Below are 20,948 nucleotides of genomic sequence, written 5' to 3'. Positions count from 1 at the left end.
TCTGTACCGTCAGATGCAGCTATGAAGAACCTGCTTCTGATTCTTCTAGGGAAGAAATGATCATAGAGTAAGTGCAGCAGGGTGAGAGGAAGGTGACGAAGAAATGGATCAAAGAGTCAGTGGGATACCCCATAATTTAAATATCTACTCTACACTTTAACGTCCTCATTAGTGAAGCTCCACAGGCCAACCTCCTGTCATCTACGGGAGGCTCAGCCCTGACTAGAAGCTGGTGATTCCGGGGAAGCCACAATCCAGCAGGAAGAGAGCCATGAGAAGAAATGGATATAGAATCTTCTATTCCACACGCTTCTATAGCATAGATAGAGGGCAGGCCCTGGCTCTTCTAAGTGTGGCACCTAAGTGGGCAGAGCCCAAGATGACCAGAAAGCTCATGAGAGTGGGACAGTAAGCTGCCTGGGGAGCAGGCAGTGGCTCCAGGAGGCCTGGGTGCAGGGCCACTGTAGTGTGGGCAGAGGTGAAGACACATAGGGAAGTAGGGTAGTAGATGGAGGGGTTTGAGGCATAACCGCCCCCTGGTGTGAGGTTAGCATGGAGCACCGTCATTGGTGGAAAGCTTCCGGGAAGGCGCTAAGTTTTGATCTGGGACACTGGACTAACTAACCCTAACCTGGCTGTGTAGACTGAGAGCAGACACACCAGGACTGTTTTGAGACTTTACAGAGTGAATTCTGCTGCTCGTGCCAGCCCCAGCTTGTCTTCCTGAAAAGTTCTGAGGCTCTGTGGAAAGTCTTACTCAGCCTCCAAATTTCCTTCATTCTCTTTTCCAACTTTCTCTTGAGACGAGGGGCAGCCTCTGAGGGGGAGGATGCTCTTTCTGTCTCCCATACAAACGTCTCCCAAAAGGGGTCCGTGTTTGCCATCTTCTCTCTCTCACCTCCCTTTCATTCTTCTGCCCACCGCAATCTGGCTTCCACTCCCACAGTGCCGCGGAAATTTCCTCTCTTGCGGTTAGCAGTGACCTTCCGAGAAGCGGAATCCGGTAGACTCTCTTAGTCTCTGTTTCACAGGGACCCATCTTCCCTGCTGGCAGCACCAACCACAAGAATCCTCACACAGTTCCCCATCACAGAAGATCGCTTTGCAATGCAGGCTTCAGGGTCTTCTGCAATGGAATGGGGAGAGACAGGAGCATGGGTTAGTGTGCCCAGTGCACCCATTAATTTGTGGTCCCCCAGGTCACCAATTAATTTGGCTTCTGTCTTAGGCTCTTCCTTTGCTCCTTAACTTGACTGTGCTTTCTGACAAGCTGTTACGGTTTGGATGTGAAATGCCCCCATAGGCTTATGGTTTTTGCCCTTGATCTCCGGCTGGTAGCACAGTTTGGTTGTAGAATTTTGGGACATCAGAGTAGCTGCGGAGGAGGCCTGAGGGATGTAGCCCTGCCCTGCTTCCGGTTCTCCTCTCCGCTACAGGAGCCACCAAGATGTAAAGGAGCACTGTCCTGATTGTCATGCTTTCCCTATCATAATGGACTATACTTTCAGATGTGAGCTAGAAGAGACACTCCTTCCTCCTCCTGCCCTCCCTCCCTTCCTTTCTTCTTGAGATAGGGTTTTTCTTTTTTCTTTTTTTTCCTTTTTTTCTTTTTTTGGGGGGTTTTTGAGACAGGATTTCTCTATGTAACAGCCCTGGCTTTCCTGGAACTAGCTCTGTAGACCAGGCTGACCTCAAACTCACAAAGATCCACCTGTCTCTGTCTTCCTAGTGCTGGGATTAAAGGCTTGCGCCACCACTGCCCAGTGAGACAGGGTTTTTCTGTATAGCCCTATTGTCCTGGAACTCACTCTGTAAACCAGGCTGAGCCTCGAACTCAGAGACCCACCTGCCTTTGCCTCCCGAGTGCTGGCATTAAAGACGTGGGCCACAACACTGGGCTGCACTTCCTTCCTTAAACTGCTTCTGCCCATATTTTGTCACCCTGACAGCGATCGCACATCGATGCCCCCTCACTGCTGCTACAATTGAGTAGAGTTCCAGTACTTCCTGGGATTGTAGGTGAGAGATGTGTACCCTGAAAACGTCCTGGCTTCCAGGAAGCAGTGCTCCAGATGTGAGCCACGTGAAGAAGTGCTTGGTTAGGACTGTCAGAGGGGCTAAGCTATAGCCACGCCCACAATTCCCTTGTCCTTCTAGCTCCTGATCTTACCTGATCTTATCTTTTACTTTCCTCTCCCAGCACTGCCAGCAGCCCAGCTGCCCCTGCCTAAGCATTCTAGTTTTTGACCACACTTGCAAACCCAGCTTGTGGCAGACAGGTCCCCACCCCTCACCTACAGGCTATATAACCTCCCTGCTTTTAGTTCAGGCATGTGGTTTCTCCAGCCTTGATCTCTGGGACTGGAGAACTCACCTGGGAGTTACTTTGCTCAACTAGACCTGTTCTTATACTTTTTAAAATTTGGCTTGATCTGATTTACTACATTGGAAGAGAAACCTGTTCTCAGGGTACAGAAAACCTATCAGCAGCTACAAAGTAAGACCCTGACTCAAATATAAAAAAAGAAAAATCAAAAAGTGTATTGCATCATTTATAAGCATTTGTAATCATTTATAATCTTTACTCTCATTCTCAGTATGAGTTTCTGGAATCTTTGAGACTGGCTTTTTGTCTAAGCATGTTATGAGTTAGTATATTAATTACTTTTCTACTGCCGCCATAACAAATTATGACGAGTTTGGGGTCTTGAGAGCACAAATCTATCATCGCTAGCTCCGGAGGTCCGAAATGGTTCTCACTGGGTTAAAACCAAGGTGTCCCTAGGGTTGAGTTCCTTTTAGGTCTCAGGGGAGGCTGTTTCCCTTCCCTTTCCCAATCAGTTGTTAAAAATAACATGCTGGGCAGTGGTGGTGCACCCCTTTAATCCCAGCACTCGGGAGGCAGAGGCAAGTGGATCTCTGCAAGTGGATCTTTGTAGACCAGAGGCCAGCCTGGTCTACAAAGTGAGTTCTAAAACAGCCGGTTACACAGAGAAACCCCGTCTCAGACAAAAAATAAAAAGGCAAAGCTGGAAAGATGGCTGCTTTCCCAGAGGACCCAAATTCAATTCCCAGTACCCACACGGTGGCTCACAACTGCCTGCAACTTCAACTCCAGGGAATCATGCGCATGCACACACCCCTCCACATGTCTACACACCCCCAAATATACACAAATAAAAAATAAAAATAAACCTTAAAAAAATAGAGCAATCCCATATGTTCTTTATCAGTGTCCCTTAACAACAACATCCTGCAAAAGAAAGGGGCAGTGCCATCGTGATGAAGACAGGGGCTTCCTTTATTTGTTCCTGTGTGCACGTGGTGCAGATGTGTGTATGTATGACGAGTATACATGTATAAGCATATGTGTGAATGTCATGTGTATCTGTGAGTGAATGTTATGTTTGTGTTTGAATGTGTGTGTATTTAATTTAATGCATTTTTATGGAATTTGCATATCTATTGGGCTTTAAATTCCACTCCACCCTCTGGATCCTCAGCCATTCTCTTTAAAAGTGTATCTGATCATTGTTTTTGGAACAAAGACCCATATATAACAAAAACACAGCGTAAGGGTTTAGATGAGGTTTCCACCCTCCAGGAAGGGTTGGGTTTTGCATCTAGCAAGCCATTGTTGAAAGGCTGGATTTTAATTTAATAAACAAAAAGACCAAGCGTGGGTATTCCTTTGTGGGAGAATTAAGCCATTTCGAATGCACTGTACTTCAAGAGTGTAACGTATGGGCCTCTGAAAGAGTTCCCAGAGTGCCTCATCCTGAATTGCTGCTTCTAACAGGAAACTCTCTCCTGTCTGTCCTCTAGTTTCTTGTACATACAAACCTGCTGCTCACCTGCTGCTCACCTGAGGCATCTCTTGTAAGTGCCAGGTACCCCTGGAGGAAAGCTGCAGCCCTCTGAAATATTCTTCTCTCTGGGACCTTTGTCTGTCAACTTCACACACACACTACCTCATGCAGTGTTTGCATATTTAGAAGATGAATGTCTCTCAGAGGCCTGTGTGTTTAAGGTGTGGTCTCAGCTTGGCACTATTGAGAGACTGTGGAACTTTTGATTGACAGGGTCTTAATAGGAGGCCCTTAGGTCATCAGTGACATATCCTTAAAAGGAACTGTGGGGCCTGTCCTCTTCCTCTTCTTCCCTGGCCGTGAGGTGAGTGGTTTTATTTCTCACACACTCCTGCCATCATGTGCCACCCTGGGTTTGAAACAGTGGAGCCAATCCCTGGACTAGGACTTCCGTGAGGCTAAACAAACCTTGTCTTTCTGAAAGTGGATTATCTCAGGTGGTTAATTCCAGTGAGAGAGGTTGACTAAAGGGCTTGTCCCTTCTAGAATCGGGCTACATATACATCCTGGTGCTGTCATTTCCCAGTCTTGTGATCCTGGCAAGGCCTCTTCCTGGGTCTCAGTTCTCTTGTGTTACTTCCCTTTTGGGGAAGAATAAGCGAATATATGCCAAGGGCTGAGAGCAGTGAGTGCTCGGCACAGAGTGAGCACTTGGCATTTGTCAGTTGTTAGTATCCACTTAATGTGTGTTAAGTAAGCACCTAGTCTGCTCCAAGTGAGATGCATATATAACGACAAAAAAGGTAAATCCAGCTTCTTTGCTATGAAGGTGATGTACATTCAGTCGGGCACTCTGGGTGGCCCACAATAAGGTATTTACAAAGAGAGGTACACGACGAGACCACCAGGAAAGAGGACCCCTGAGCAGGTGCACATTTAGCTTCAGGCTGAGTGGAAAGTTCCTAGATCTGATACACGAAATGGCAGGCCAAAGACAGAATGGCCAGGTAGCCAATTAGCCCAGTGGTCAGCAAGATTTCTGTGAGTGCTGTGTAACAAACTAGATTTAAGTGGTGAGCAAAGGTGAATCTGCTGGGAAACAAGGAGAAGGAACAGTTCAGACCCAAGGAGACAAATGTGTGCATTTGCTGTCTGGCACATGTTGGGGACTAGCGGGATGCCCAGCATGTCCAGAGTGTGATGAGCAAAGGGAGAAACTGAGTGAGGGCTGAGAAGCTGTAGGGCTGGGATGATGGAGAGGTCTGGACTGCAGGGTAAATATACTGCAGAGGTTGAGCCCCATGGAACATGCCTTTAACCACAACGAGTTTCAGCCAGAATTACATAGTGAAACCAGCTCTTAAAAAGGAACACAAGCCAGGCAGTGATGGCACACACTTTTAATCCCAGCACTTGGGAGGCAGAGGCAGATAAATTTCTGTGAGCTTGAAGCTAACCTGATCTACAGAGTGAGTTCCAGGACAACTAGGGCTACATAGAGAGACCTTGTCTAAAACATAACAACCCCTCGCCCCGCACCCCCCCACACAGAGGCTAAAACATCACCTTCAGTAGTACAGCCTGTGCATGACATCCTGGAGACTGTGCCGAGACAGACCCCTCTAAACCCTCCCTGTCTCCAGCTTTGCCTTCTGCCCCTTTCCTGCAGCATGGCAAGTGTTCTGTCCTACAGGTGAGAAATGGGAGGTCAGAGGTCAAGTCCCTGTCCCAGGCTTCTCAGAAGAAGCCTGCCCCAGCTTTGAAGCATGAAGCTCTGAGGCTGGCAGCGAGCCCCTTGACCTTGGATTAGCTAAGCTGGCTGAACCAGCCCTGCTGACTGGGAGCAGACAGCTGGAGCTAGTGCCACCCAACACCTGCTGCGTACCTGGGTCCCACAGATGATGCTCCTAGAGCTGAGGCCAGCTCCCTACTCCTCCAGAGCCTGCAGATCTAATACCACCCTTGGATCATAGTTGGGAACGGAACCCGGGACTTTGTAAACGCTAGGCAGGCACTCCAGTGAGCGACCAGCCTGACACGCCTGCTTTTCCAGGAAGTTTGGTAACAGAAGGAACAGAAAACACAAGGAATGATCCAAAGAGGGTATTGGCTCAAACGGATGTTGTGGGTGTCTGAAGTATCCTCCTGAGAGATTCATGGGTGGTCTTCCGCGGGTGATGCTCTTGAGAGGTGATTGGCTCAGAGGACACTGACTCCACCATTTACTGCACTTAGGACTATTGGACTATTAGGGAGTGGGGCCTGTTTGGAGGAGTTAGCCATTGGGATGTTTTTTTGAATGATGTATTGTGTGCTTCCTGGCCACCAAGGGGGAGCAGCTTTGTTCCGCTACACCTTTCTACCATGATGCTCTGCTTCAACCACCACCCAGAAATGATGAAGCCAGTTGACCACGGATTGGAAACCTCAGCAACTAGAAGCCCAAACAAGGCCTATTTAAGGGAGGAGACACTTGGTCACCTGCATGCCCACAGGAAAGACAGAGCCAATGACGAGGAAGGAGTTGGGAATCCAGAAGACAGGTTCTTGGGAAGGTCAGAAGATGGATCCAGATCTTGAGAGAAGCAGATATAGTTCATTTGGAGTGGCAGGAGGGAGCTGAGAACAAGGCTGGCACAGTTCATTGTCAGGCCTGGGAATGGTACCGAGGGAAGACTGGCCCATGGTATATGATGTGCTGGGAGAGAAAGGCCACCTTCCGGCGTGCAGGGCTGGGGAAGAGAGCTGTAGGCTGAGGACAGAGAGGATATAATACTACTGTTTGGGAAAGCCAGACCTCGATCAGAGGCAGGAGGGGATGGATGGGTGTTCCTCGGCCATTTCTGGCCATGGATTTGTGTGGTTAATGCTTACGGAGCCCCAGGTTTGCCTGCTACATTTGCCTGAGCAGGCAGAAGGGGATTTCCCTGGGTGGTGGGACATTGCCAGCTCAGTGGGACAGAGAGAGGGTGTTCGCAAGGAAAGTGGTGTAAGTGTAAGATGGAATAGACAAGGCGCGTTGGCCAGCAGCTCAGTCTTCAGGTGTATCTGTCTACAGCTCCCGGAGATTGTATTTTAAATACAAATCTGGAATCTCACAGATGCTCAGAGGCCTCAGTAGCGTCAAGCGTGGCTTTCACATATGATGTGTGTCTGCCAAGGCTAAATGCACTCTTGAGAGTTTGGGAAGCTCTGTCAACCCTGCCCCTCTACCCTGATTTTCTAAAGGTCACCACTTGAGGTCAAGTTCATCAGGGAATAATGCCACGCTGGTAAGTTCCACCTAAGATGGTATGGATCCTAGTGCTAGTCTGAGTCCAGTCTAGAGGTCAGAGACACCAGATGAGCCTAGACAAAACCTGGGGAGGGAAGGAGAGGGGCTGTGACACCATAGTTTTTTTCTTCTTGTACCACCTCCCAAGGCCCCCAAGGGATGCAGGTCTCTTGTGGTCTGGGCATGTGACTCAGGAAGATTGGGTCCTAAGCAACACCAGGGACCCGGATCCTGGAACTGGGGCACAGATGGGGAAGGGGTGTTGGGAATGAGGCCAAAGTCGAGTTAGAACTGGGGCACTTTCCACGTGGGACTTGCTTCTATGCTGCCTTTCTTGGAAAACCTGGGAAATTGTATTTCTGAACCTAGCTCAGAGGAACCACCCAGGCCAGGTGTGGGCAGATACAGATGGGTGAGGCTTTGGGGCAATTGTTGCTCTGTTGGTGGGTCAGGGTACCCCAACTCCCACATTACAAAAGAGCCTCCTCCGAGTAAACCACATGTTTATTTTGAACGTTCAAATTTACAAAAACAAAAATGGTAACAAAACCATGACACAAATCACACACACACACACTCTCACACACAAAATATCTCATATCACTTATATACAAAATCGAGCAGAGGGAGGGAGGGAGGCAGTGGAGGGCACTCATCTCAGTGTCCGATGACAACTTCACATGCTCGCTGCTGGCTGCTCAGTCTGAGAAGGAGCCAGGTTCCCCACCCAGCAGGGACAGGGGATAGACTGGGAGGTGGGATCTGGGGTTGGCAGGTAGCTGGAGTGAAGGGGTGAGGAGAGGAGGCCCTTATCTGGGAGGAGACACTTCTCCAGTTTTCTCAGGTCAAGGGTGCTGGGACTTATGGGTAGGTGGGACCCAGTTTTGAGGGAAAATGGAGAAGAGAAAGCAGTCAGAGGGGTCAAGGGTCATGTGAACTCTCCAGCCAGGATTCGACTTCCCCATCTGCAAGCCAAGGGTTGAGTTCCCTCCCACAGATCCTCATGCCCCTGTTTGTGGTCCCCAATCATGTTTAACCGTAGCGAGATGATGTCTTGGGACGTGGGAAATGGCACTACATGCCTCAGAGGTGGGGAAGCTGGCAGGGATCAGCTTAGAGCACCTGGCACAGGCCTTGTCCAGAACAGGAGGCTGAGGAGGAGCCACCTTCGCCCTGCCTTCTTCCTTTCCCACCCTGCAAACTGCAGCCCAGGTAGAGGCTGAGGCCTGAGCGTAGGTGAGAGACCCTTCACACCCCACCTCTGCTCCTTCTGTACCCTAAAGGAGGTGGCAACGTCCTCTGGGCATGTAACCTGCCTCCGAAGAGAAACTGCACTGTTATCTGTTGGCTGATTCTGGGTAAGTTACTTTACCCTCTCAGAGTGTGTCCTTCTCTCCTGCATCATAAGCTAAGACCAGCCTTACCTCATAACTGTGCTTTGAGGACAAACCAGATGGTGCAGACACAGCGCTCGATTGGAGTTGCAGTGTCTAAGGCTACCTAACAAGCCCAGCTCCATCTTCATCAGACCCAGGGGCAGTTCAGGGTCACAGTCGTCTTTTTGAAGCAGCAGAAGGCATGAAAACAGGGGTCTACGTGCTCAGGGAATGTTTCTAACACAATAGAAGAGGGCAGGTGAGGGCTCTGGAAATAGAGAGCCAGCCCTTTCCCTAGTGGCCCACACTCATGCCCCATGCCTCCATTTCTTTCTCCTGGGGAGGTGGTTGGAGTTGAACCAGGGTGAACTGGCACGGGAGTGTGACTGAGGTGTCATTTCTCATTGCCACCGTGACAAAGCAGAAAGGATCAGGATGGTGTGCCTGGTGGGCTCAAATGACCCGGCAGTTTCTGTCACATTCTTCCTAAGACTCTGTCCTCCCAAGGCCTCCTTTAAAGCTACCTCTTCTAGAACAATAGCAAAAGCCTGATGAAGCTCAGAGTCCCTGAGGTCTAAGTTCTGAATCCAGCTGTCACCCAGCAACAACTTGAACGACAGACACTTGACCCAGCACTGGAGCTGATGTCATTGGCTGTTACTGGGCAACGGGGATCTCAGCAGGTCTGGGTGAAGCAGCTGCAACTATCTTCAGGGGATGGGGATGGAGGTACTGAGCCGTGTAGTTGCTCTCAAAATGGAAACAGATCTGCGGGCCAGAGGCAAGTCTTGGACACACTTCCCGGGCATAGACTGCAACCTCCCACTCCTGAGTCATATCTCAGGCAGAATGGCCATGGGGAGCACAGACAGGAACAAAAGTTGGCAGGGGCATAGGTGGGGGGCACCAGTGCCCACTGATTCAGTCAGCCTGCTACTGCTTCAGTGCTTGGGAGAGGACCAGGAGGACCCTATATCCTCAGGCATCTGTCTGTCCTGGCTCTTTCCTTCACCTCCTGAGGCTGGATGGCCAGCCCATTGAGATGTCCCAGTGCCCTTCTGAAAAGCATTGTGTCCTCTCAAATGCCTCCCTGCACAGGGATAAGCTGGGCTCAAAGACCCTTAAGGACAGGCAGTATGGTACACAGGAAGGAACACTGAGGAGGGATTCAGAAGTCCTGGGCCATATAATCGTGAACAAGTTCATTGCCTTCTCTGCTCTTCCGCATCTTCCACAAGCAGAAGCTCATGTTGGGCATCCTTTCTCAGCACTGACATTCTTCTGTGCTCCTGGGGGACTTGCTTATAGACAGAGAACAGGAAGCCACTAGCTGAGATGCTCTCAGAAGAGCCAGGATGAAGGCGCCATTGGGAACTAATGCTTATGTGTGTCTGGTCTGCCTTGAACCTTATCCTTGATCCTGACCCTTTGAGCCAGCTGTGACCCTAACCAACCCCTGCCTCGTCTGATCCCATCTGCTATCCAGGTCCAGAATCTTCTGTGCTAAAGCCACTGGGCCTTCCGTGCTGTCCTTCCCTGCTCTGTCCACCAGGTATCATGGCTCATTACATGTTCTAAATGCAGCATTCTCAGATGCGACCAACATTATGGCCTCAGCTCACAAAGGAGGAAAGCCAGGTCCAGAAAGGATAGGTTCTTACAGGTCACACAGCAAGTCAGCAACAGGGTCCTCCCTCTCAGTATCCTCCGGTCTTTCCAGGGCCATGCAGAAGGAGTTCTATGGTGGCTAAGCCACTGGGCTCTGGCAGGAAAATGTCTCCTGGGCTACAGTGCCTCTGCTTTGGATGCTCTCAGGCTAGGCTAGAGTGACCCAGGTCCTGTCATAGGCATGGGGGTGGGGTGGTCAACCATGCTGGTGGGCAAAGTTGCCAGGAGGTACAGGGGTAATTACAGCCCTTTAGCCTCCAAGGTCTTGGTCCCTGGCTGTTAGGTGGGAGCTGGAAGGGAACATCCTGGAAATTGAGGTGGGGTTTGAACTGACATCAAACCAACATTCAAACCACAACACACAAAGGAATGAGTGCAAAGAGGGAGGGGGAGGGGGCTGTGGAGGCGATGATCCCGTAGCCCCTGTGGGCAACTGAGGAAGACAGACAAGGAGGGTCTGATCTCATACATCTTGGCATCTCTTCTATGGCCTGGTGTAGGCCTGAAGCGTGAGTTGAGAGGGTCAAAGGCCACCTCTACCCACAACCCCTCAGGGAATGTTGGGATTAGTGGGGTCTGATGTGACTGGTGGGAGGCTGAGGGTGTGAGCGGAGAGACGGAGCCAACACATTCCCAGGAGGCGAGACTGCCTTGACTCCCCTGGGCTAGACCAAATGACTTGAGAAACTGGTCCCTACCCATGTGGCTGAGGGGTCATCCATCCAGGGCAGGGCATTTGGGAGGTGTGGGAAGTGATGGGAAGTGAGAGGTATGGCCAGGAATGTGGTTGGAGGGGAAGGCCAGCACATGGACAGGCTGAGGAGGTCCCCAAAGTGACAGGCAAGTGAGGGGCCCTGAGCAAGGTGGCCCCTCATGCCTTGGCCCTCCCCTTGCAGACATCAAAGGAGGCCTTCTTAGCACCTCCAAAGGCCTCCACCAGCTTATCCTCCCAGGGGAGGACATTGCCCATCAGTGGTCCAGTGCAGTTGGCCATGCCTAGGACCTGGGCAGGTGTCAGGGCATGGTCCCACAAGTTGAACTTTGCGATGTCACCAACGAAGGCCTGGGTGGCATCAAATCGGCCCCCCAGGGTATCCTGGGCCAAGAGAGAAAACAAAGAAAGGAGAAAGACATGGGATCAGAGAAGGACAGAGGCAATCCAACCAGGTCCGTACCTGCCAAAGCTAGGTTCCCAAGGTTCTAGCCCCACCCAAGGAAGCTGCCTCCCAAGGCTCCAGCCTCACTCCCAAGGTTCATGCCCTCCTCAGTACCACTCTAAGGTTCCAGCCTCCTCCCAGGTTTCAGCTCTGCCTGTTCTTTAGCTATCTGCTGCCCATCTGCAAACTGGTGGGTCAGACAAGATGCTAGCTTCTGCTCCAGTTCCTCTCGTGTCCTTGGCAGGGGCCCCAGAGTAGGTGCAGTAGAGACTTGGGGGTGCACACCACTGAGCCTTACCTGTTCTTGGCCCAGGATCAGGATGCCATGTGGCTTGATGGGGTGCCAGGCTGCCAGGTTCTCACCAGAGCCCCGCAGTTCACCATCCTGGTACGCAGACCACAGGCCATCCCTGGTAGTCCAGGCAATGCAGATATGGTGCCAATTGCTGTCCTTCAGGCTCAGAGGCAGCTGGGCCACCTGGACAGAGGACGCAAACCCAGGTGAGAGGCCCAAGGCTGGAGAAGTGGCATGGCTTTGCAGCCAGCCTCACAGCTTTGCTTGAGGGACAGAACCCAAGGCTTGATTTGGTTCTATCCATTGTCTTTCTTGTCCTGGCTCTCCCTCTTCCAATGACCCCGCCAAGCAGTTTCCGTCAGGTCACAGGGACTATCTTTGTGGTTTTCAGGGCTTCAAGGTCACACATGGTAGGGACAGTGTCCACAAACCCATTTCCATTATACATCTAAATCAGTGCCTAGCACACAGTGGGGCCCATTCATTATGACAGAAGGAGCCTTGGACTCAGAGGCTAGGTCCCAGCGTCTGACCCTGGATCTGCCACCAGCGCCTATGTGACCTTGAGGAGGCTGTTCTTGTCTTCCAAGGCCTCATCTATAAAGTGGAAGACAGCATACACAGTTGCTGCCTCTTCCTGCCCCCAAGGCAGACATGGTTCATCAATCATGAGCCTAGATGCAACCTGGGTCTCTTGCTCATGGTGTTTTGGAAGCCTCTGTTGATGGCTTGGTGCTGGTCTGTGAGGTGAACACCACTTATCCGTGGCTTTATCTCACAAAAGCTTCATGACTACGACTTCATAAGGCATTCTCTGATGCCTGCTGGGTGCCAGGCCCCATTCCAGACTCTGAGGGTGGATCTGGGCATGGCCTTGAACAAATCATGCATGCATGGGACAGCTGGGCTTCAGGGACAACATTGCCCGTGACTGTTCACCTCCACTCTCAGCTTGGCTGGATTTGGAATCACCCAGGAGACGTGCCTCTGGGCATTACTGCTCGTGAGGGAGTGTTTCTAGAGGGATCTGGTGGTAGGAAGGCCAAATGTGGCTGCTGGGCCGCAGTTCCCAGACTGAATAAAAGAGAAGAAGCCAGCAGGAGAACCCCATTCATCTCCCTCTGCTTCCCGACTGTGGATGCAATGTGATCGATCAGCCACCTCACACTGGGGCCCTCACAGCTAGCGCTGCTCCTGCTGTCCTGACTTCCCAAGACCTACTGTACCCCAAACTGTGGGCCAAGACAAAAGTCCCATGGAAGGACATGGACTCGGCTATGGGACAGCAAATCTAGAGCTTCCAGCAGAGTAAACAGGCCAGGAGGAGGAAGGGCCGCAGCGATGAACAAAGCTGACTGCGTTGTGCCCTGTCCAAGGTGCTGAATTCTCCATCTCGGGAGCCTACTGCGGCCCTCTACCAAGTGGCAGAGGCAGGCCAAGATGAAGGGGTCTGGACAGCTCTCTCACGTGGAGCCTGGTCACCCCTGTGATCTTAGGACTTCAATACAACACAATGACCTACTGGGTTACTATCTCCAGTCTCCTGGTCGCCCAGAGGACCTTCCAGATGTATACCTGTGGTATATGCCTTGGGGATCACAGCAGCCCGCCTCTCGCCAGACAAGCCCTTTAATAGTTCTTTTCCTCTCTCTCTCTGTTCAGGAGAATGCACAGGGCTCGAGGTGCAGACACCTGTAGGCTGCGCTCTAGCCACATGCCCTGGAACTCAGCCTGTTTCCCCTTCGTTAGTCAGCCCCGCCCGCTTCTGGATTGTCTATATTGCCAGAACCGAACTTGGCACACAGTAGGTGTTTAATGTGTGCTGAGTATGGTGAACAGGAGAAAGAAAGTATCAACCCACATTTAGCACCGAGGTAGTACGGGGGGGGGGGGGAAGCACTGTTTTTTGGGAAGCAGAGCCCACCCGTCCCCAGCCCGAGCCCTAAGCCCCGCCCATGTCCTAGACTCCGCCCACCTTGTCGTTAATCAGCAGTTCCATTGGCTCAGGGCCGGCCTCTAGCAGCACGATCTCATTGGCTTGCCCAGGCACCGAGTAGGAGAAAGGAGTGCCCTGGCCAGAGCCACCCGACCTGGAGCGTAGCCACATGCAGGCAGTGAAGGCATAGAGTTCCGGAAGCGCCTTGCGAATGCGGGCATACATGTAGTTGTTGCGGATGGGGATGCTGACCTTGAAGGCATCTGGGGGACTGTAGGCCGAGGACCCTGGAAGGGACAGGGCAAGGTCAGTGGACACGGCGCAATGGCAGTGAAGGCTGATGGCTCCAGGCCACTAGGGCGCAGGCAGTTAAGAGAAGGCACTTCCCCTGGTCCTCAGGGTGTTGGTGTGTGGGGTGGTAGGGGCTGGACTGACTGGGGACAGAGGCCACTGCCACATTTCAAGTACTCAACTGGGTGCCTCCCTGGAGGCCCCCCACTCCACACCCCACACCCCCCCCCCCGCCACTGTTCCTCTACAGCTGAACCCAGCATGACCCCTTAGCTCCCACAGGTACCTTTGCTTCTGCTCTCCAGAGCTGGCTTAAGACCCCTCTTCCAGGAAGACATGCGTGCCACTCCCAGCTTCCCATTTCCCTAACTTGAACTCACAAGGGCCCATGGGAGTTCATACGTCCCTAATCCCACTCTCCACCTCTCAAGTGAAAACCATGAGGCCTGAGGAAAGAAAATGACCTTGAAAGGTCACAGAGCGAGTCTGTGACAGCCTTGGAATCCAGGAGTCCTGGTACCTACACACTGTCCGTTACAATTCTCGGACCCCTGGCAGCGCCAGGCCTGAGGGTTAAATAAACACCAGAAGGCTGGCAGATTAGCAAAAGGCGCTAATTGTGGACAGCTAAACACATGGTCAGGAATCGGAAGGATCCAGTCATGGGTGTAGACACCTGTTCCCTGGTTGTGTGACCTTTGACAAGTCCCTTGACCTCTCTCAAACTCACCGTCATTACCTGTGAAAAAACCTGCAGTTCGTGGCAATTAAATCGGCCAGCGTGTCACTGCACAGCCAGCTCCTGGGCCCAGCAGAACCAGAAGATGACAATTAATTGTTAGCAGTGGCTTTGGGAGTGGCAACGATCCCCCAAGCGGACCCTTCCTCTCATGCTCCACAGCCTCTGGAAGTCGCCGCCAGAGACCGGGGCCTTCGCAGCTCAGTTATCTGCGCTCTGGGACCTACCATGCTCCAGCTCTGCCACGCGACCCTGCAGGGCATCCAGCTCCTTCTCCACCTCCTGTCGCTGCTGGTGGCTGCCGTGACTGAGGGCAACACGTTCCTTCTCCAGCGCCAGCACCTTTGCCAGCAGCTGGCCTTCTAGCTCGTCCATCTTGGAGTGCAGGGAGGTGGGCATGGCTGGGGCTGGTGCCGAGGAGAGGTTCCCACGGGCTGGGAGCTCCTGCTGCTCCAGAGAAAAAGAAAGGACGGTGATGTCACACGGAGATGCCGCCACTCTGCCGGCCACCACAGGTGAGCCTGGCTTCCGGTCGGCAAAGCTGGGAGAGCGAGGCAAAGGCAGGCAGCCTACGCACAGAGCTGGTAGGCAGCAGGAATGAACTCAAACAAGCAGAGTTTCGTAGCGGAAAAGGACCACACCGGAGGCTTCTAGAGCCCTCTGTGGTTGGGCCCCATGACAAGAATCCCCCTCCAAGGGCTGGGACGCAGTGGAGGGAGGGCATTTGTGACCTCCCAGGACACGCCTGCAGCCTGGCCCTCTGGATGCGACTCTGGTATCATTATCTTGGAATTGTGGTAAGGATCCCAGACTCAAGTGACAGTTAAGGACTCAGACCCAGCTTGGGAACCAACCGCCTGTATGATGAAGGGAAAACCTATAGCCTGTTCTGGACTTATTTCCTCATGAGACAATTGTTCTGTCATCTTGGAATCATCCTGGGGAGGATTATGTGGCCAATGCCAATAAACAGAGCTGGCACCAAAGTCCATCTTATTCAGGGTATCCCAAGGCAGGCTCTGACACTATCCAGCCGCAGGATGAGGACAGTGTTCACGGTCCCTCTTTGTCATGTCTTAAACCCTGGTGGGCAGAATTGAGGCAGGCAGGCCAGGCCACAGGTTTGGACTGAAAAGGGTATTCACTCCCTGGTGCACACAGTAGGTGTTCACGCACACAGTGGGTGCTTGTGGGGCATACCAGGTCCTCATTCGGGACTGGCCAATGACCAAATTGGGAGGACTCTCTGAGCAGAGGTGAGGGTCAAGTTTGAACTCGCCGAAGACCTCCAATCCTTCAAGGCAACCTCACGCCTCAGGAGGGAGACACTCGTCAGAGCTGAAGAAAGATAGGACACGGAGGGTGCAGGGCTCCCCAGGGGGATTCATGACAGATGCTGACAGGAGCCTGTGGCGGGTGGTGGTGAGCAGGATGGAGAGCTGTTTGAACCGGAAGTGCTCCCTGTGACTCCCATCGAGCTTCCCGGCTGTGACAGACCCATAGGATGGGTGTGGCTTGTGTTACACTGCTGCTTTTCAACACAACTCATGCACCCCAAACCCTGTGGCTGACCCGCACCCCAGTCAGGCTACAGGCCTCTCTTCCTGCACACCACAGTCCTGACCACAGTCACCATGTGGGGACCATCACCCCGCTACTCTGCTCCCGAGGGACAGTAGCTGTGGTGGGGGTGAGGCCCCGCACCTCCTCAGCCTGGAGGTCACACCACTGGTTACCACATCAGCTCTTGTGCTACAGAGTACATCCACACAGGGAACACGCCTGTGCCCTTATCACAGGAAAGGCTAAGAGGCATGTTCAATGTCACGAAGCAAATGGCCATCAAGGCTAGGGCTGGCTCACCTAGGCTGAAAGGGTCCCTAAGTTGTCCTCAGGAGCAGGGCCAGTGACCAGAAGGTACTCAAGCGATGCTGAGAGACACTGTCCTGTCTCTAGCTGGGTGGTGTCCTCCTTCCCTCCTCCTTCCCCACTGAGTGACCAGGACACTGCAGGGTTTGGCTGTTTCCTTAAAGGGGGACACACAGGTGGCTGGGGTAAGCGTACAAGCTGTCCTCTGTTGAAGCTCCTGTTTGGTGGCACCAGGAGGCCACGGAGGAGGGGGCTCAGAGGCTAGGAAGCAGCAGCCCTCCCACCCCAGCATGTGAATCAGAGAAACACGACGCCCCCACCCCGCTTCCATCTGCCACAGGCGCAGGCTGTGCGGCGTGGGCTCCGGGCTTCGTGCCAAGTGGGCCCCAGCCTGAGATGGTAGGGGGACAAGCGGAGATGATGTCACACTATCCCCCACTCAGTGCCTGATAGGGCAGGAAGGGAGGGCCGGACTCCAGGTGGGATGCTGAGAGTCTGTGGTAAACTTTATTCTATCTGGGCCTAGAGCCAAACCCCAGGGTTCTAGGACCAGCTCAGCCATTATGAGCTAATGGGGATCGGGGTGGAATGGGAGACTCCTTAGTACTCAACAGGGAATGCCAAGGGCAGCAGCATTGCTAATACCAGACATGGCACAAACATTTCTCAGTTGCTCCTACCTCCTGAGGACTAAGTTAGAGACCAGGGTGTTGAGGCTCAGAGAGGGTGGGCTGCCAGCCTAATGTCACACAGCAATCCTGTGCCCACTCCTGGTACCAACCCTCACATTCTGAGTCTCAGTTTGTTCTTCTGCAAAGTGGGTATATAACATTGCCCTGGCAGCTAGGAAAGGCATGGTCTCAGCGGCCATGAGAAAGTCAGGCTCACAGAGGGTCCCACAGGATAATCCTGCTAGTGAGACATGGCTGAGGTCTTAAAAGAACTGGGAAAGAAGGCTTGGCTTCATGCAAGTGGCTACTTCTTTTGTGACAAAAGTAGAGGAAAGGCCTGACTTGAGGATCCTTGCAGCCCACCCTTGCCTGCTCAGCCAGGTTCTGGGAACAGTGGTGCAGGCCCCTCCACTCAACTGTGCCAATATCCTGTGAGTCCTGCCAGCTCACGCCCCTATTCCACCAGCTGAGTGGCTGGTTATCAAAAGATGCTGTGTCTCGCCAGGTGGTGGCGGCAGCACACGCATTTAATCCTAGCACTTGTGAGGCAGAGGCAGGTGGATCTCTGTGAGTTCGAGGCTCCAAAGCTATAGAGAAGACCTGTCTCAAAAAAACAAGCAAAATGCTGTGCCTCAGTTTCCCTGCTGGTACAAGAGCCCACCGGGGAGCAGGCCTGCGAGCTGGGTGGAGTGCTGGCTACGGTCACTGCCACCAACACTACCTCACTACGTCTTAAAGGGGCTGGAGACTCAACTCAGTTGGCAGAGGGCCCCAGCACTGCACAAACCATGTGAAGCAGTGAATGCCCTGTGACCCCAGCCCTCAGGAGGGTCAGAAGTTTAAGGTTATCCTTGGCTACATATTGAGTTCAAGGCCAACCTGCCTGGGTTACGTGAGAAACCATCTCAAAAATAAGTAAATAAATGCCTTGAAAAGATCCACATTTCCATATCCAACCCTGAAATCATTTGTCAAATTATTACATTGAGAGAAAACTAGGCACAGGACAGGACGGTCAGCAGTCAGCACCGCCAGACGTCAGGCGCCTGGGGGAGGAGGCGGCTCAGGCAGAAGGCAGGGGTGAGAAGATTGATTCAGAATGAGGTGCCCGTGCCCCAACACCCTAAATCCATCTCACCCTGAGACTCCAGCACATGCTGTTCCTTCTGCCAGGAATACTCTTCCCGGCCCTCCCCACCCTCGCCCGAGAGAGCTCCTGTGCTCCCAGATGGCAGCTTCCCTCAAGCCCGAGCCAAGATGCTCTAAGAAGAGATTGGGGCTCCAAGCGCTGTCACGGCTTCTGAGCCCTCATTCACTCGTTCATCCAGCCACGCTGTGCCCTGGCAACGCGGTGCCTGCCTGCCTGCCTGCCTATCACCAACTCTTAGCTGAGCGGTCTGCACAGCTGTTGGATTCCTCACGGACGGGATCTGTGGCCTCGAGCAAGCTGCTTGACCACTCTGACCCTCGTGGTCATCTGTGGTGGTGGTGATCTGTGGTGACCTCGTGGTGGTCAGGCCATATGTTAATACTTCCTGCATTCGGGGTGCAAGGGATAAGATGTAAGCCGGACCTAAGGTGGCGTGTCCCGTGTGGCCCTAAAGCAGTTGTTACTGTGACTATTATCTTTACTGAGGGGAAAATGGAGCTGGTTGGCTTGATCAAAAAGCCAGCTGAGGCACCTGTGCACAGTCCTGATGCTGCCGAGCCTCCCCTGGTGTCCTCGGCAAAGACAGGGACTCCCCATCCCAGATCATTTTCCTCAGAAATCCCAGCAACAGTCTTAGCTCAGCCCCACCGTGCTGTGGGCCTTGGACATGTGCCTTGACCTCTCTGATCCTATTTCCCTTAGGGAGAGCTATGGAGGACACATAAACTCAACAGTTGTCCTCAGAGTTCAACAGAGATAAGACACTCAAACCATCTTGGGGTCACCCTGTTACGTTCATTCCTTTGAGAGCAGCGTAATCATTGACCTCATCCCACCACGGGCAAAGATTTCTGGGGTGGCACAGTGCCTGACGCCATGGATTAGCAGAACCATACACATGAGAGTCCTGAGTCCTTTGCACCCACCAGCTCAGGGAAGCTTGCAGTTGACCAGGCCTGGTAGGCGAGGCTTGCTCCTGGGTGGGTGTGGAGATGCTCACAGCCACTTTGGGAAAATGTGTCACAGTACCTACATATGCTAAATATATGTCCCTGCCGGCACCCAGGCAGCCCACTGCTGGGGACAGGGCCAGCAGAAAGGAGGGCTGATGGCCACCTGAAGAGACCATACAGTGTTCACAGCAGCTTCAAGCTAGAATTAAACAGAACTCGAAGGTCCATCCTCAGAACAGGCTAGCGTGTGATGGTGCCTCCAAACAGTGACAAGTGGCCACTGCCACAGGCACCTGACTTAATGGCACTGGCACAAAGCCATTCAAGGTTAAAATACAAGCAAACTCATTACTGGATAAGGTATGGTAGCACACACCATTAATCCCAGCACAGGAGGGGCAGTGGCAGGTGGATCTCCGAGTTCGAGGCCAGCCTGGTCTACAAAGAGAGTTCTAGGATAGCCAGGGCTACACAGAGAAACCCTGTCTCAAAAAACCAAGTACACACACACACACACACACACACACACACACAAACCTTATTAATAGTGACCATAGTCAGAAGGAGGAGGACCCCAATGACTCTGTGGGTCCCAAGGGAGCCTTCAGGACCTGAGAAGGCTCTAACTGTTATCTTGGGAGTGCCCACATTTACTGCCCAGACATGTCCACTCAGAATTTGAGCCCTTTATAAATGAGGCGTGAACCCTGACAGGCCATGGATGTATTGTAGATCACAGAAATAAAAAGCAACTCTACTTCTGTCCCAGAAGGAAGGGCCTCTCTTTCTGGGAGGACAAGAGACTTTTTATAAAGGGCTTGGGGTGTCCCTTCCCATTTAATAGATGGGATCATTGAGGATCAGAAACAGGAGGGTCTGAGGTAACGGCATGAGACTAGCAGATCCAGGGTTACAAAGCCAGGCAGAAGCTAGGATGAAGGCCTACCACTACAGGCTCAGTGAGGGGCTTTTCATACCCATTTTACAGACATGAAAACAGGTCTGGAAAGAGCGTTCCAAGCAGTAAGTGCCATGCAATTGGCACATGTGGGGCCATTTAGAGCTGGTAGGGTATTTAGGAAACATCTGGTCTGCTGTAGGTTTGTTAGGTGTTTTGAGATGGTGTTGCATGTAGCCCAGGCTGGCCTTGAACTCTCCAAGTAGCTGAGGATGACTTTCAAAGTCTCATCCTTTTGCTTCTAAAAGTTAGGATTTCAGGTGTGTAGCTGAACTTTACTTTGTGCTAGGCACTGCACCCAGGGCTCTGCGCGTGCTTGGCGAGTGTTCTACTGATGGAACTCCACCCCAGGTCCTCCCTATAGAGTCTTTGCAGAGGGGAACCCTGACAGGGGCAAGGGCAGAGGTCTGCCAGGTTGCATCCCTCAGCCTCTGAGCCTTCGGGTCCCTTCCCCCCCCCCACCCAGGACAGAAATGTACACAGCCTATTTCATGTGACAGAGGCGGAAAGAGTCGATGTATAATACATACCTAAAGGAGACCAGCTGCTCCTGGCAGCCCAGGGGAACCTCCACACTGGCAGGGCCAACCTCCGAGACTTGGGCCAGCACCATCACACTGCTAGGACCCAAGACGAAGGTGAGCACTGCTCTCCCTTGCATTCTCTCACTGTCTTGTAGGTGGGGAATGTCTGATTCCTGAGCATAGCATCCATGAAGAACCAGACAGGACCCTGGAGCTAGATACTGAGAAGGCAAATCCAGGCTCTGATATTGGGCAACCTAGGGTCAGTATTTTAACCT

The 20,948-nt window shown here is 52.5% G+C and overlaps 1 protein-coding gene across 1 annotated transcript in view; it reads right to left on the bottom strand.

The window, feature by feature from the left end:
- Positions 1-7,569: 7,569 nt before the first annotated feature.
- Positions 7,570-20,948, bottom strand: part of Nptxr (neuronal pentraxin receptor) — a 41,563-nt gene continuing 28,184 nt past the window's right edge. Inside the window, exons 6-9 of the mRNA XM_085679209.2 lie at positions 14,773-14,992; positions 13,555-13,802; positions 11,583-11,762; positions 7,570-11,223 (exon numbers count right to left, since the gene is read on the bottom strand). Of these exons, the coding sequence (XP_085535335.2) occupies positions 10,999-11,223; positions 11,583-11,762; positions 13,555-13,802; positions 14,773-14,992 (873 nt within the window). The 3' untranslated portion in view covers positions 7,570-10,998. The remainder of the gene's footprint in view (positions 11,224-11,582; positions 11,763-13,554; positions 13,803-14,772; positions 14,993-20,948) is intronic.

This window comes from Myodes glareolus, chromosome 19 (genome assembly GCF_982192425.1).
Source record: "Myodes glareolus chromosome 19, mMyoGla1.1, whole genome shotgun sequence".
NCBI lineage: Eukaryota > Metazoa > Chordata > Mammalia > Rodentia > Cricetidae > Myodes > Myodes glareolus.
Note: the sequence above shows the minus strand (reverse complement) of the source record. Positions and strands in the feature narration are given on the sequence as shown.